The following is a 14,770-nucleotide window of genomic DNA, read 5'->3' on the forward strand; positions in this document are numbered from 1 at the left end:
TTTCGATATATCAATTATACCAATACACAATGACTGAAAATAATATAAAAGATTTCCTATTATATTACATTACTAAATATTAAGTTATGAACTTTTTAGAAAAACCATTTTTGATAATATCTTAGTTTCCGTTCTACTATTTTTCAACTCAAGGATGTTCTTGTAAGCTTCTGATATTTTCAAGGCTAAAGCCCGATGTGTTGATGATCTTATGGTTCGACCTGCTCATAAAGGTCTTACAAAGGATCTGCGCTTCCGGAGCAGGGTGGCTCAATCACTAAAAAATGTGCCCAAGTGACGACCAAAAAACAGATTCCCTAACGTCTGGCGTTAGTTCCAAAAAAATGCCTTCTTCACGACGAGTCCGAGCTGGAAGACGAGGAGCTGGAGGAGCTGCTGTCCCCGGAAGAGGTGTCGCTACTGCTTCCGCGGTGCTTCCTCCGCCTGGCCTTCTTCTCGTCAATAACCTCGTAACTTGGCAAAGTGGAGTTACTGGAATCGGAGCTGCTGCTACTCGAGCTGCTCGACTCCTCAACAACTGCTTCAATTTTGCGGGATTTTCTATGGAAAGATACGAGTTTTAATGGAGGGATAACTTGTGAAATCCCGGAGTATTACCTACTTCTTATCGTTTTTATCCCCATTCTTGCCCCGCTTCTGTTTTTTGGCCAAGTCGCAATCGCTCGGGGAACTGCTGCATGTGCGCTTCGATTTCTTGGCCTTCTTGTCCTTCCGACGGGATTCCTTATCCGTACCACTAGCCTTGGTGGAGTACAAATTCTGCGAACTGGCCGTGGAGTAACCAGTATCCTTGCGCTTTCGCTTTTTCCTAGAAATAGTGGCTTATTTATAAAAATATCTTGTGGAAACATATTAATCACGGAAAACCCACTTGTCCTTCTTGTCCTTTTTCTTTTTGCTGTACACCGCCTCCTGCTCCACATATTCCTTGTCCTTAGCCCTAAAAGTATTATATTTTCTCTCTATTATTTCAAAAGACAAACGTTTATAATTTTCAAAGAACTTCGATAAATAAGATATAGCCTAAAAAAAGATATATTAGATTAAAATGGTAATATATTTTTGAGGACTTCTAATAAAACCTTTAAATAATTGATTATAGTGCTTTAAGTTGCTAAAATGTTCTGATTAGAAATGAAAGTTACTCTTGAGTTTTTCCCAAGTTTACCATCTTCAAGTACTAATACTCACTTTCTGATTTTCTTTTTGACATCGCCACTCCGTTCATTGGATATCATGTAAATGCTATTCTGATCTGCATCCTGAACTTTTCGCCGAGATTGAAACTGACGTGTCTTGGCCATACGACTCTCCCGACGATTCTTCCAGAACTCGGCGTTGACCACATAGAGACGATATAGTTGGAGAATTATAACCAAAGAGTTTTTGCCTGAATAAGAAAAAAATGATTAATGGGAAAATATTATACAATTGTCCAATAAAAATCTTACAGGTGAAGAAGACATTCATGTAGTTTATAATTTTGTACTGGAAGATAATCAGCAAACGAAAGGTGAGAAAGGGGGCATCCTGCAGGATCACATTGAGAACAATGCCCCAAACATCTATTCCACAACAGCAGTTTTGGCAACAGTCTGTATGTCTAAGGAAAAGCAAATTAAAGTTAGATAAGGGTTCCAAAAGAACAGAGTACATTTCTTAAAACAGAAATGAGATGGATACAATACATCTGGTTAAATCTTAAATCTTTAAGAAGGTAAATTATATCTTTACTTACTCCTCCTTGTGATGGGATCCACTGCCCCTTGGTCTTCTTCCCCTTGTGGCGGATAGCACAATTGTGAACTGCATGAGGCTCCAGGACCAAATCCCCAGCGTTAGGAAAACCAAAAAGTCAATCCTAGCTATTGAGTCATCCTTGTAGGAATCGAAGAACTCGATTATATCCGCCGCCGTGCCAATGTAGACCAGCAGCAATTGACTCAGCTGATCCCTGGTGAGATCTCCCTTGGGCAGCAACCAGCGACCCACGATGAGGATGAGCATGAGGAACTGCTCGATGAGGGTTGTCCAAGTGTCCGGGGTCACCGAGAGGGTGACCCCGGCTTGTCCCAGCAGGGTGGCCACCGGGGGAACACTGCTGTTGGTGCTAATCAAGAACCCAGTGGTGTTTCCCCCTCCGGGAATGGTGAAGTTGCTCGGGCTGTAGACAGTCGTGTTGGTCGAAGTCATGTTGGCCACTCGCTTGGCCACCTTGTCCAGTTCCAGGAGCCAAATAGCCGGCACAATGCTGCTCAGGTAGAGGAACACCGAGGGGCAGAACCTGCGGGGCAAGGGACACAAATGAGGTGGCACCACCGAACAGCCAAAACAAACAACAAGTCTGAGTGATGCGACGAAAGGTAAACAAGAGTCGAAAGACCACTCCCCCTCCATCCATTCGAAGCCCACCCGCTCCACAAGAAATTCCATTAAAGTTTTTACTATATAAAGCCTGGGGTGGACATCTTACACCTACAATTAAAATCTACCTAGAATAGTTATAAATTGCTGAAAACTTTGAAGTTTCTTATAATGTTTTAAATCTTTGACTTTAGTTTTAATTTTTTGTAAGCTGATTTTGAAGAAGAATATGTTTAAAGCTCTGTGTTTCTCTTGTTAAGTAATCTTCGTTAAATTTATAACTTTCAAAAAATATTTGTGGTCCTAATTTGCTTGGAATTTTTTTAATTTAGTGTATTTTTTATATTCAGTAAACTATTTTTCTTAAACTCTATCAAAGCTTTCATATGTAGGTAAATGGTTGGATGTTATCTTAATATTCAGTCTTGGAAAACCCAATTTCGAAGTAGAATATTTTAAAACCCTGTGGCTTAATTTAAAAACAATCTTCATTACGTTTCCCTTTTCCTGTGGTTTTGCCTTATTTTAGGTAACTTTTTTTTCTGAGTGTGGAGGTGTGGCCCCGAAGTTTGTGATTTTCCTCAGAGTGGGTGGTAAGGTTAGCCACACATTAAACACATGATTTCACTTTTAATTGAAAATCAAAGCTCGCGGCATGACGTCAGCGTCGGCAGACTGTTGTTTACATTTCAGATCATGGTTCCTAAGATCCCAGAGCTACGATCCTTACCAGCGCCACTCTTGTGTCTTTTTGATCATAATGGTGAAGATGCCCTCGAGCAGCAGCAGCAAAAGGGGTCCACATAGGGCCCAGTATATGATATCACTCTTGAGGGCGACCACCTGCCAAATGGCCAGCAGACTGTGCGCACTGAAGATGATCCTCGTGAGGATGGCCTTGATCGTGGAGATTATCTTGGCCATGGCTGCAATGACATAATCCTGCGATGGGGTCTGCCTGCAGTTCGCCAACCAGGACCAAAAACCAAACCGAACCGCACACGGCGAATAGGCAAACGCAACTGAGACCACCGACAGCAGAAATCGCTGGGCTGCGAAATGCTTTCATTAGATGTTTAAACGCTTTTTAAGAAATTAAGGACACCGCGGCGAATGGCGCGTAATTGGTGAATGGCCGCGGACCCCTGTCCCGATGTCCGTATTCCTGTGTGTGCGTTTCAGGACGATTCATCTACGTTTTGGCCAGGGACGAAATGGAGGGTCTAGAAACAAAGGAACGATTTATATACTTGTTATAAGGAATACCAAAATGATTCAGTGTTTCTTTAAGCTGAGAAAGAAGAAAATTAAATACAAAACTGTTTCACTAAGTTACCAATATTTTAAAAACAAGAAGATGATGATGATGATGATGAAATAGCAATCCAAACGAATTTAAAATCAGAAATATCGAATAGTACAGAAATATTTTTTTGGTTGTTTTTGGATGCCCAAAAAAAGTTTAAAGTTCAGGATCTCTAGCTTCATGCTATTTTAAAGATATATCTCCACAGAAACTTATACTAATGATAAAAATGAAATTTTTTGTATCGTATTTTAATATTATTTCCAATATATCTCTATTTTCCCAAAACTGAAACGCTCCTGGTAATGACATCCCAAACGAAATCGAACCCATGCGTGTTATACTCATGTGTACCTAGAAATCACACGACCGTTAAATGCTTCAGCTGACTTTTAAGACAGCCAACGGTGGACATCGGCGGACGATAAACGAGGAGTTCCAGTTCCACCCACCGGATTTTGGGTCTGGTTCTGGTCGGTCACAAATGCAGTGCAAACAAATCGCGGGAGTGAACGACGCCGAGCCTTGGCCATCAAAATCGTGGTAATGTAGCTGCAAGGAAAGTTATAGTCATCGTAAAACCACCCGCGAGGATATAGCCGATGTTTACGTTCATGTGGGCAGAAGTTGGGTCAATGTTTTCGCCGCACGTGAAATCATTGAACAGGGCTAAGCGAAGGATGATATGATGGCTATGGTCTAAATGCGCAGAGCCATGCTAGACGGGCCACCTGTTGATTTTAGCAAAGAAATTTTAAAGTAATAAACTGTGTTTAAGGCTAAATATTAGAAAGTTACTCATTTTTAAGGGTATTTAATATAAGGTGGGATAAGTTACATTTTTTTAAAATTAACTTTCCTTCAAAACATCAAGAGAATCCATAGATTCCGAGAATTTGTTTAAGGCAAAGTATTACTAAGTTACTTCTCTTTATGGGTATTAAGATAGAAATTAGCTGAGATACTATTAAAGATATTATTAAAAAAAATACTAAAAAGGAACCCCTTAAGTATTTAAAGAAAACATACGGAAGTTCATTTTTAAGGATAATGAGTTACAACAAGAGAAGCCCTAGATCGATTAATTTGGTACAGATTTGTATCATGTTTATAAGACGAAATATATTAATACGTTACCTATTTTTATGGGTATCCTATTTAAAATATATTAAGTTTAAAATGTTTACTATATTCATGAAATAGAGTTACATAATTTATTATTTCTTCCTTTAAATAAGGCTGTATCCCCTTGATCTAGTGAATTTGATCAGATTTGAAACATGTTTATAAAAACAGTACATCCAAACCTTTGCACAAGTATTCTATTAACTAGTACATAGTTAGAAATATTTAAAAATTTTTTTAAGAAATGTATTTTATTGCTTTCGTTGATATGTTTTACCATAGTAAGTTATCCCCGATTGCGGCGTTTGAGCAGCCTATTATTTCTTCGGGCGTTGACGCGTCTTGCCGATCGGTTCTTCTTCTTGCTCTTGTTCTTGTTCTTGGTGCTGGAAGTGGAGGTGGAGTTCCTGTTGACACGGATCTTCCGCTTTACCTTGTACCTCAGATTGGTCATGTAGACTTTCTTCCTATGGCTCGTCGAGGAGGCCGAAGACGCGGACGAGGCCGTGGTGGTGGTGGTGGTGGTGGATGCGGTGGTGGTTGTTGTGCTCGTCGAGGATTCCGTGGATCCAGTCGTGGCTCCGTTGGTTAGCCAAATGGTAAGGCATATCGCCAGGAATCCCAGTGCCAGTTGTCCTGCCCTCATCTTGTGGTGTGTGATGCTGTTGCTCTGTTGAACTCTATTTCACCGGCTGGCAGTTTTATATGCGGCCAAGACAATTGGTGGCTTTGCTTGGCAAATACAAGCATTATGCTGTCGCCAATTACGTCTGCGCGAAATTTTTTGGCCATATTTACACAGTCTGGAGATCAAACAAAAGAACAAGCTGAAATTCCTCAGAATGGGCCAACATCCGCTAGCTATTAAATAAGATATGTGTATAAGACTAGCTTGTAGTTTTACGACCCTGTTCTAAAACTAATCATATACTACACTTAAAGGAAAATAAAGGGGTTATGTATTATTTTTATAGATTCCGCCTTGCTACTGAACTTATTAAGAAGTTTTGTTAGTTTCTCTTTCCTATAAATATATACTATATTTCTCTATATTATTGAGTACTTTATAATAAAATAAATAATTGTTTTTCTATTTTAATAACTTATTTTTAAGCAGCGTTTCTTCGATTTATAGAATTTTATGGATTAAAATCCTTTTTACAGGGTCCAATTTTTAATGTGCTTAAGTCTTATTATTTAAAATCTGTATATTATTATTTATTTTTGCGAACTCTTTAAATTTAATAAGCTCTGAGAAACTAAAAACAATTTTATATCTGTCACACTATCATTCCTGAAACGTTACTTCTTGAAGAACTTAATTTATCAATTATTTATTTTATAGATTCCTACTTAGACCCCCTTTTTCTGAGTGCCATATAGTGTCGCCAGTAAGCTTCCTTCCCGAACAAATATGACTGGACCCGAATGGGATTTGGTTCCTGCGTGGCTGCATGTTGGCACATAAAACACTGCATAATCAAATATTTGCGTGGATCCAACTTGACTCCGTATTTGCCCGACTTGAAGGACCATCGAGGACTGTGGCTGACATGTATTGGTCCTGCAGCTGACACCGATACTGACGCTTTTGGGTTGCGTGGTTGCGCGGTCTCCCGCTGGGGTTTGCCTAGTCCCGGGTTCCTATATAAGTCGGGGATAGCTCAGCCAATAATCATTCACAAGTCTCCTGCTGCAGGTGTCCCGTGCTCTGTTCCTGTTCCAGCTCTTCCCCCCAAGCAGCTCCTTAGGAAAATGGCTCGCTACAACTTCGCAGTCGCCATCCTTGTGCTCCTGGCCATTTCCGCCCGTTGGGGATCCTCCGGAGCCATGGCCTTGCCGGATGAGGAGCGCTATGTGCGCAAGGAGTACAACCGGGATCTGCTCGACTGGCTCAACAATGTGGGCCAATTCAGTCCCGGCCAGGTTGCCACTCTATGCCGCTATCCCCTAATCCTGGAGAACTCCCTGGGTCCGGCTGTGCCCATCCGGAAGCGCAACTCGGAGCTCATCAACTCGCTCTTGAGTCTGCCCAAGAACATGAACGATGCCGGAAAGTAAGTCGGGCTATAATCTGGATATGTTGACGGAATCGGAAGCCCGCACCATTGCAACCACGGAACCTGGACAAGAACCTATCATTTAGTGTTACATTTTATTTATTTTGGTGCGTCGAAGGAAAGGGAAAATCCGCAGAAAAGAGCTGGTGTAGTCTAATAGAGAGCAAAGACCGTATGAATTTTGTTGCTTTAAAAAATATATAGAAAAATATACAAATAGCAAATCTTAGATGTGTTGTATATTATTAGGCTTGTTGCGAAAATAAACGTCCCTGGAATGTTTCCCAACTCCACATATGATACAATAATTCTCAAAGATTTAGTTATAGATACTTTAATGGTATTTAATTTAGTTAAATTATATTGGTCAGCACGCTGTTAACAGCGAACCAATTAAAACCAAGGGTGTTCGCTAAGTAGATTATTTTTGTTGCTACAATTGGAATAAAAATATATTTTTAACTTAACTGGAATCTCTGGAGAATACTTATTTAACTAACTAATTTAAGGGAAAATTGAATGAATAATACTTAAAGTATTCTTGACTTTGGTATCGAGGTTTTAACTCATATAAAATCTTATCTACGAAGTTCTTGGTTTAAATCAGCGGTTGGAACGGAATATAATGTGTGCTGTACATGTGTCGGCAGAGGCTAAGCAGAGCTACTTTCTATGCCCGCTTTATGGGATGCTGCCGACCACTGGTTTAGATCTTTATGATCTCCAAAACCAGAGAGGAACTCCCTCAATTTTTAAATATCCCCATTAGCTTAAGTCATTTTTCTTTCATGTTTTTTTCAGAAATATTTTTTTTTATTGTTTATTTTAACCGGTTACGTTCTTTTTTGTTTTAATCTTGCGAACGACTTTGTATTTCATGTTGGTGATCGTGAAATGTTTCCTATTAGCAGTTTTGGCCGCGGAGGTGGCCGTGGTCGTGGTTGTAGAGGCCTCCGTAGTAGATGCCTCCGTAGTAGAGGTGGTATTAGTGGTAGTGGTGGAGTTCGTCTGCGCAGAGGAAGGCTGGAGCAGGAAGAATCCGGCGAACAGGACCAGAGCCAAGAGATAGGTAGCTAGCTTCATTGTTGTGGCTTGAAACAATAGTGACTGTATTTCGTAGACCTCTGGAGGCCTTTATATATCCGAGAATTCCCTAACCCAGAAAACAAAAAAACAGCCAGCGATGAAAAGTAAATAGCGGAACACAATGAAAATCTGCAAAACAAATTTTGCAAAGTACACACATTTTTTAAAATGTTTGCCTTTCATTTGATGTTTACCCTCCGCAGAAAAACAGTTGTAGGCTTGTTTAAATGACGGCAATATATATTTAATTTCCTTATAAGATATTTAACTATTTTTAGCAATGTTGCTGATTTATATTTAAAATCGAACAATTCTCCACTTGTCTATGTGTAAGTTCATTTGGCGCTGTTTGAAATCGGTAAGAGTTTTGTATAGAAAACGTTATGCGTATGCTTGTCTGATTAAGCTTGAACTATGTATTTATGTATTATGTGTTATGCCATTAAAATTAAAACTTTAGACAATAGAATTGTTAGTAACTACTACAAACAAGATGTATACAATTTCTTTCAATTACAAAACAATCAATTCTCGCTGGCCTTTCGGGCTGATAAGTAGAACAATGGTAACATATGCGAATGTGTGCATATGTTGATGCTTGCTTCGGCTCAAAATGCATTTTCGGTAGCTTTTCACTTACATGACTATGCCTGCTAATGCATAAATACTAACTAACTGGCCGTACACTGCCTTGGCTAATCATTAACGGCTAATCTAGCATATCGTATGTGGCTGCAGCGGAGGCTGTCTCCCAGCACACCCGTGACTAAGTCGCATGCCCCAAAAACTCTCCGGCCGCTGCTCTGCCAAGCTGCAAGGATGCGGAAATGCATTATTATGGATTGGAAATTATATGGGCTATCATAGCTACTCACACATATGGTATATAGGTTATAAAGCTTTAGCTGATCCCACAGCTTTGTATTGATTTTTATATATTTTTTGGAAACACACCCAATGGCGCTGACTTTTGCTTAATCATTGCTGAAACGGACTCTCCTCCTTCTAACTCCTGTTGATGCGACTGTGGCTGTTGGTTGATCTCACATGAAAAACTCGTTGGCTGAATGGGAAAGTGGAAGTCACGTTCGCCCCGGACGATCGAATATTGTAATCTCTATGACGCGGAGGCCCCGATAGGTTGGATCGATCAGCTGCAGGCCCTTGGCGTTGTAAATGCGTTCGTTTTGGGAAGCCACAAATTTGGATATCTTGCGAAGGGTCTGTTGGGGGTGGCGGAACATTAATGGGGGTGGTAATTGTACCCAGGTTGTTGTCAAATCAATAGCACTGGAAACTGCCTTGTTGCTGTCCTAACAAGAAACCCCGAACTATGAAATAATTTGTAATGACTGGCCTGTAAAACTAGGTCACATAGAAAGCCACCAATATATCACACCCTATAAAGGTAGCCACATATCTCCAGTGCTATTGCTTTGACCCCTTATGATGGTATCATCCACCCGAATGACGCACCTTTTCGTAGTGCGTTTCGGAGCACATGTAGATCAAGTAGGCGGTGATGCAGCCAATGCATCCTTCGCAGTAGGTGCCACAGGATCCCTCCTCCGCCTCGGCGTAGAACTCGTTTAGCCTGTTGATGGTGGCCTCGAAGACGTGTCTTTCGATCTGTGCGGGAACAGGGATATATGTTCATTGTAATTCCTGGAGATACCGATGGCACACTCACCATGCCCTCCAGTTCTGTGGGCAGTCGGGTGTGGAACTTCACGGAGGTGCCCTCGCTGTAGTCCCTTTGTATGAAGACCTTGCTGAAGACCACGCCCCCTTGGGTTGCCTGGAGCGCCGTGGGATTGCCGCCCGCTGGAGTAGTGCCGCCGCCTTGGGACATATTGCCGCTGAAAAGGCGGACGAGGGCATTAATGGCCTCGCTCTGCAGCGCCCTATGCATTTGGTTTAGGGCGATCATCTTGGGATTGGAGTTAGTGTCCCAATCCAATCCCAAATGGACAGCTGGCCTTGCCTTTTCCAGCAGCCCCAAATATGGGGGTTTCCAGCGAACTGGTGTGTAAGGCAAGGCCTTCTTGGTGACATACCTGCTTATCTTGGCTTAAAGTAACCTCAGTTGGCCTCGAAGAGCTCACAGGAATCCTCTAATTGCCTTGAATTCCCTTAAATTGGTTGAAAGACAAATGTTTGCAAATCGAGCAGTGCTGCCAGATGTGGAAATCACTATTTTCTCGCTAGCTATTAAGAATAAGTTACCTAAGCGATCTGGCAGCACTGTCATTAAGAAACCATTCACACTGCCTGCGCATCAACAGCGTCCTCATTCCGCAACAGCAACATTTTGAAATTAATAAAAGTAAATCTACTTTTTTGCTAATTATAAGTAATGAATAAATTAATATAATGTTTGCTCTTTAACTGTTCTTATTTTTTCTGTTAAATTATCATTTTGCAAAAGTGGCGACCTGCGTGAGCGCAGGCTATACCTAATTTTTTGTAGCAGCTGTGCGAAGACTAGCAAGAGCAAGAAATGGAGTGGAAACAGTACTTTAGTGTAAAATATTTAAATTTGTTAAAGAAAAGTACGGAAAAAGTACCAAAAACAAAAAATACCGTTGGTATGTAATTGATATCGATAGACCTGATGATTTCGTAGAGTTGCCACATCGTCAGAAAAAGAAGATCTGAATATGGCGGCAGATTTAACCAGGCTTGACGTGGGGGGACTACGATTTTCTTAACTCAATATTTCAATGTTAATAAATTAAAAATACTTGTTATTTTTCCCTATATCTATTTTTCATTCTCTATGTTTTGGAGACTTCTGATAATTGTTTTTTGCTTAAAATAATAAATTCATTGTTTGTTTTTAAAGCAAAATATATTAATAATCAAACTAAGATTTGATGAACTGCATAGACCTTAAATTTACATTTTGGGATTGCTGTGGGCAGCCGTGGCGGCCACCAAAGCAGCTCCTCTGCCGGAACCGTCCTCCGAAACAACCAGTTCGAATTTGACGCCCGGCTTGAGGAGCTTCCGCATGTGGAACTGGAGCATGTCGTGGTACTTGGGGTGGTGGCGATACACGCTGCCGTCGATGCCGATGACCACCTCGTTGATGTTCATCTTGTTGATGATCGTGACCAGTCCGCAGGCACACATCTTGGCAGATCTCGAGGAGACCGCCTCGCAGATGAACCGCAGGGCCTCCTTGTCCGCTTCCTGGCTACCGATGATGCCCAGTTCGTAGAGCACTTTGTTGCAGGAGCGATATTCCCCAGGTCCATCGCTTTCGATATCGGATATATATGAGCTCTTGAAGCTCCACCGCTGCTGGATCTTTTGCGAACTGTCTCCGACGAACATCACGCCCCTGCCAATCATTTCCACCACGACCAGGCGCACCAGTTCACCCATGTACATGCCCGAGATGAACTTCTCGAAGGTCTGCTTGCCGGGATTCGGGGTAACCTTGTCCACCACCTTGTCGTAGGCAGTTCGCACGAACTCCAGCACACCATTGTCCCCGAAGGCTCCCCACTCGCAGTTGATGACCATGGATGGCTTGGGACTGGTCTGATATCCCTCGAAACACTCGGCATTAACGGTCTTCTCCACATAGCAGGCATTACTGCCGGTTCCCACAATCAAACCTATCCGGCAATTGGGATGGTTGAAGGCGCAGGACATGAGGGTGCCCACAGTATCATTTAGTACCGCCACCGTGTTGATCTTTACATCACCCCTTCGCTCGATGGCGTCTTGGAGAAGTTGTACCTAGAGATATATCGTATCGTACATTAAATTTCGATCTATGATATATTTAAAATATCTATGATATATTTCTATTCAATTTAAGAAAACAGAATCAACCGAATCTATAAATAATATCGAACAAATGTGAATTGTTTTAAAACAAGGCTATAACTGGGTATACCTTGTTCCAAAACCCCAAGACTCACCACATTCTTGCCCACCACGCCTTCGCAGCTGAATCCTTTGGTCCAGGCCACCAGGATGCCCTTCGAAAGACCCTGTTGCTGGAGGGGAAACGAGAAGGTAAAGCCCAGTGGCAGGTTATCGTTCTCCACACCGTTTTCCTTGCAGAATGCCGCCAGACAATCGGCCAGAAAGTCGAATAGTGCCTTGCCCGTTCCCGTCATCAGGGTGGTGGGGAAATCATAGCTCTTCGATGTGATCTGTATGTCCGATTGGCTTACAAGGGTCACCAGGAGCACCCGAAAATTGGTGCCACCCAGATCCACGGCCAAGTACTTTCCCCGCTCCTTGCCAGTGGGCAGATCCTGCACATAGGTGACGAAGCACTTGATCACTGCCCGCGGATGCGTGTCCTTGGCCAGGCCCATCTTCAGCTCCTTGGTCATGCGCTCCACCACCTCGGCCATCTTCTCCTGGTCGATCAGGAAGCCCTTGACCGCCAGCTCCACTTCCATGTTAACAAGGCTCGGCATTGTCCTCCCACGACCGCCAGAAATGGCCCAGTTCCAATTGAAAAAATTTGAAAAACAATTTAGAATACAGTGCCGAATAAAAAGAAAGTGAAAATGTATAGCCAACTATTGGTGTTGAATAAAAAATTTTAAATATTAAAAATCCATCAAAGGGACGCTTTTAAAAAATATTTTTATACATTTTATGATAAATTTGTGTTTAATTTAGATTTATTACATATATGGTGTTTTTCATGGTGTACAGTTACCAAAAAAAAAGCAATTTACATAAACGTTCTCTTGATCTCTGAAGTGATCCAAATAATGTCACTTATTTGAGAAGAAACGTTCTTAAAATAACATTTTTAAGAGACATTAAAAATTTTGCAGAAATAAAACACTCAAATTCTCAAAATCTTAATGAAGAATTCTGGGTTTGTAACACTACTTTTATTTCTATAAAAAATGTACTTGGATCTCTATTTAAAAATCTAGAAAGAGCACTCTCTCGTTTATTTCAAGAACGTTTAGTCTTAAATTAGTAAGATCATTTGATCTTTTGTTTTTATTCGTTCTCAATTTTCTGGGAACATTAAAGAAAGTCAATAAATTTCGCAAGCAAAAACAATTTATTTCTAGTAATCCATATTAAACAACTTGGAATCCGTTTTGTACTTGGTGGCATGTGCCATTCCGGCCATGATGGCCGCACCCACGCCACAGCTGTCCTGGGTGATGACGAACTCGAATCGGTTCCTGGGATCGGTTAGCATGTGGGTGTACTTATTCAGGATGGTGGCAAAGGTCGGATGGAGACGATATATGCCCCCATCCACGGCGATCGAGATTTGTGGCAAGCGCATGCGATTTATGAGACACGACACTCCACTGGCCACAAACATGGCAGCTCGATTAGTGACCGAATCGCAGATATACTTCAGGGCAGCCAGATCCCGTTCCTTGCAGTGACGGATCCGGAACTTGTCCATCACCTCCTGGGCCTTCGTATAGACTCCCGGCGGATCCGAGACTATCTCGATCAGCGACACCATATCCAACTTCCACTGAATCCCTATATAATCACGGCGGTCTTCTGCAAAAATAGCGCCCGCTTTCATCAGGCGAAGTATTATAATGCGAACCAGTTCCCCCATGCAAAGGGCACCGCTAAACTTCTCGTAGGTCCGCTGACCTGGATTTATGGACTCGTTGTCCAACTGGCGATCGAACTCATTGCGCAGGAAGTCCAACGTTCCATTATCCCCGAAATGGGCCCAATCCGAATTGATGATCATTAGTTTCCGGTCCTCCTCACCATCGTACATTTCGCACTTTTCCACCCTCTCCACATAGCAGGAATTGGCAATACTGCCCATTATTAAGCCAATCCGGGTATCCGGTTGGGCCCAACATAGGGCCAAAAGAGAACCAGCTCCCACATTGATAATGCCCATGACTTCGACGGATATTTCGGGGAACTTGGCCAGGGCATCGCGTAGTAATTGAACCACATCTTTACCAATGACTCCCTGGGCTCCAAACTCCTTGGTCCACGAAACTAGGATACCCACATCCAAGGCCAGTTTGTTGAGGGTGAAGGCAAAGGCAATGCCTAGGGGTAGGTTATCCTTCTCCACCTTTTTGTCCTTCACGAAATTGGCAATACTGGTGGCCAGGAAGTTAAAGACCTCGGCACCCTTTCCCGCCGCCACAGTGTGCGGCATTATAACGCACTTGGAACTGGTATAGATATCCTTTTCGCTGCTGAACTTGACCAGCATTATCCTGCAATTGGTGGGCATCATCTCGAGGGCCAGGAACTGACCACGCTCCCTGCCCGTCGGCAAGTCCTGCACATAGCTCATGTGACAAGGAACCGTCGAACGATCGTGGTGATCGCGACTCAGTCCCATGTGTATCTCACGTTCCATCAGGTTCCTCATCTTCTCGAGGTCGTCGTCGCTCGGTACGAACTGCTTGCACACCTTGTACACCTCCGGAAAGTCCTCCTCCGGAATGTATACCTTGTCGCTAGCCATTGCGGTCTGGATTTTTGGACCTCTAATATCAGTGATAATTATTTGTTTAGAAATATACCTAAGAAACTATTTTCTGAAAGACTACTGTTTTTAAAAAAAAATCCTTTGAGTTGTAAACACTTTTTCGAGTGTTTTAAAATAAGTTACTAGACATGCAATACTTTTTATAAACACTGGATCCAATAGATTTTTATCAACGACGTTCGGTTTTTCGTTGCATACTTTTATACAGTTTAATTAAAACCATAAAACGAAATAAAACTTTAGGTGTCTAAAAGTATGCAACAATTTCTAGTAGTCCGAATGTCCAGAGGGCTTATACTCTTTCTTTGAAGTATCCGACTT

At 42.0% G+C, this 14,770-nt stretch overlaps 7 protein-coding genes across 7 annotated transcripts; 1 reads left to right on the top strand and 6 right to left on the bottom strand.

Annotated features, from left to right (window-relative positions):
* Positions 1-242: 242 nt before the first annotated feature.
* On the bottom strand, positions 243-3,309 carry LOC119563273 (transmembrane protein 26). The gene is made up of 7 exons (XM_037876595.1): positions 3,116-3,309; positions 1,760-2,305; positions 1,473-1,624; positions 1,213-1,411; positions 893-961; positions 623-829; positions 243-561 (listed from the first exon to the last, which is right to left on the bottom strand). Exons 1-7 carry the CDS (start codon positions 3,307-3,309, stop codon positions 354-356), a joined length of 1,575 nt encoding a protein of 524 aa, XP_037732523.1. The 3' UTR covers positions 243-353.
* A 1,793-nt stretch (positions 3,310-5,102) lies between these two features.
* Positions 5,103-5,462, bottom strand: LOC119545793 (ELMO domain-containing protein C). The gene has a single exon (XM_037851673.1). The coding sequence runs from the start codon at positions 5,460-5,462 to the stop codon at positions 5,103-5,105; it is 360 nt and encodes a 119-aa protein (XP_037707601.1).
* A 1,044-nt stretch (positions 5,463-6,506) lies between these two features.
* On the top strand, positions 6,507-7,105 carry LOC119556995 (protein PDF). Its single transcript, XM_037869529.1, has one exon. It carries the CDS (start codon positions 6,572-6,574, stop codon positions 6,875-6,877), a length of 306 nt encoding a protein of 101 aa, XP_037725457.1. The 5' UTR covers positions 6,507-6,571; the 3' UTR covers positions 6,878-7,105.
* A 596-nt stretch (positions 7,106-7,701) lies between these two features.
* Positions 7,702-7,959, bottom strand: LOC119553920. The gene has a single exon (XM_037864607.1). The coding sequence runs from the start codon at positions 7,957-7,959 to the stop codon at positions 7,702-7,704; it is 258 nt and encodes an 85-aa protein (XP_037720535.1).
* A 395-nt stretch (positions 7,960-8,354) lies between these two features.
* Positions 8,355-10,155, bottom strand: LOC119553583 (golgin subfamily A member 7). The gene is made up of 5 exons (XM_037864035.1): positions 10,020-10,155; positions 9,653-9,821; positions 9,439-9,591; positions 8,838-9,185; positions 8,355-8,773 (listed from the first exon to the last, which is right to left on the bottom strand). The coding sequence occupies exons 2-4, from the start codon at positions 9,812-9,814 to the stop codon at positions 9,045-9,047; spliced, it is 456 nt and encodes a 151-aa protein (XP_037719963.1). The 5' UTR covers positions 9,815-9,821; positions 10,020-10,155; the 3' UTR covers positions 8,355-8,773; positions 8,838-9,044.
* A 686-nt stretch (positions 10,156-10,841) lies between these two features.
* Positions 10,842-12,512, bottom strand: LOC119557984 (hexokinase type 2). Its single transcript, XM_037871076.1, has 2 exons — positions 11,898-12,512; positions 10,842-11,712 (listed from the first exon to the last, which is right to left on the bottom strand). The coding sequence occupies exons 1-2, from the start codon at positions 12,405-12,407 to the stop codon at positions 10,861-10,863; spliced, it is 1,362 nt and encodes a 453-aa protein (XP_037727004.1). The 5' UTR covers positions 12,408-12,512; the 3' UTR covers positions 10,842-10,860.
* A 489-nt stretch (positions 12,513-13,001) lies between these two features.
* LOC119557977 (hexokinase type 1) lies at positions 13,002-14,535 on the bottom strand. Its single transcript, XM_037871063.1, has one exon. The coding sequence runs from the start codon at positions 14,423-14,425 to the stop codon at positions 13,022-13,024; it is 1,404 nt and encodes a 467-aa protein (XP_037726991.1). The 5' UTR covers positions 14,426-14,535; the 3' UTR covers positions 13,002-13,021.
* Between the last annotated feature and the right edge of the window lie 235 nt (positions 14,536-14,770).

The sequence above is a fragment of the Drosophila subpulchrella genome, chromosome 3R (assembly GCF_014743375.2).
Source record: "Drosophila subpulchrella strain 33 F10 #4 breed RU33 chromosome 3R, RU_Dsub_v1.1 Primary Assembly, whole genome shotgun sequence".
Taxonomy (NCBI): Eukaryota; Metazoa; Arthropoda; class Insecta; order Diptera; family Drosophilidae; genus Drosophila; species Drosophila subpulchrella.

Coding starts and splice junctions, on each gene's coding strand:
- LOC119563273 (XM_037876595.1), bottom strand. CDS start 3,309: ATGGCCAAGATAATCTCCACGATCAAGGCCATCCTCACGAGGATCATC. Junction 2,306..3,115: donor AAGACACAAGAGTGGCGCTG/GTAAGGATCGTA, acceptor CTTGCCCCGCAG/GTTCTGCCCCTCGGTGTTCC. Junction 830..892: donor AAAAAGGACAAGAAGGACAA/GTGGGTTTTCCG, acceptor CACTATTTCTAG/GAAAAAGCGAAAGCGCAAGG.
- LOC119545793 (XM_037851673.1), bottom strand. CDS start 5,462: ATGAGGGCAGGACAACTGGCACTGGGATTCCTGGCGATATGCCTTACC.
- LOC119556995 (XM_037869529.1), top strand. CDS start 6,572: ATGGCTCGCTACAACTTCGCAGTCGCCATCCTTGTGCTCCTGGCCATT.
- LOC119553920 (XM_037864607.1), bottom strand. CDS start 7,959: ATGAAGCTAGCTACCTATCTCTTGGCTCTGGTCCTGTTCGCCGGATTC.
- LOC119553583 (XM_037864035.1), bottom strand. CDS start 9,814: ATGTCCCAAGGCGGCGGCACTACTCCAGCGGGCGGCAATCCCACGGCG. Junction 9,592..9,652: donor CCACAGAACTGGAGGGCATG/GTGAGTGTGCCA, acceptor GTTCCCGCACAG/ATCGAAAGACACGTCTTCGA. Junction 9,186..9,438: donor CCGAAACGCACTACGAAAAG/GTGCGTCATTCG, acceptor CACCCCCAACAG/ACCCTTCGCAAGATATCCAA.
- LOC119557984 (XM_037871076.1), bottom strand. CDS start 12,407: ATGCCGAGCCTTGTTAACATGGAAGTGGAGCTGGCGGTCAAGGGCTTC. Junction 11,713..11,897: donor GCGTGGTGGGCAAGAATGTG/GTGAGTCTTGGG, acceptor ATATATCTCTAG/GTACAACTTCTCCAAGACGC.
- LOC119557977 (XM_037871063.1), bottom strand. CDS start 14,425: ATGGCTAGCGACAAGGTATACATTCCGGAGGAGGACTTTCCGGAGGTG.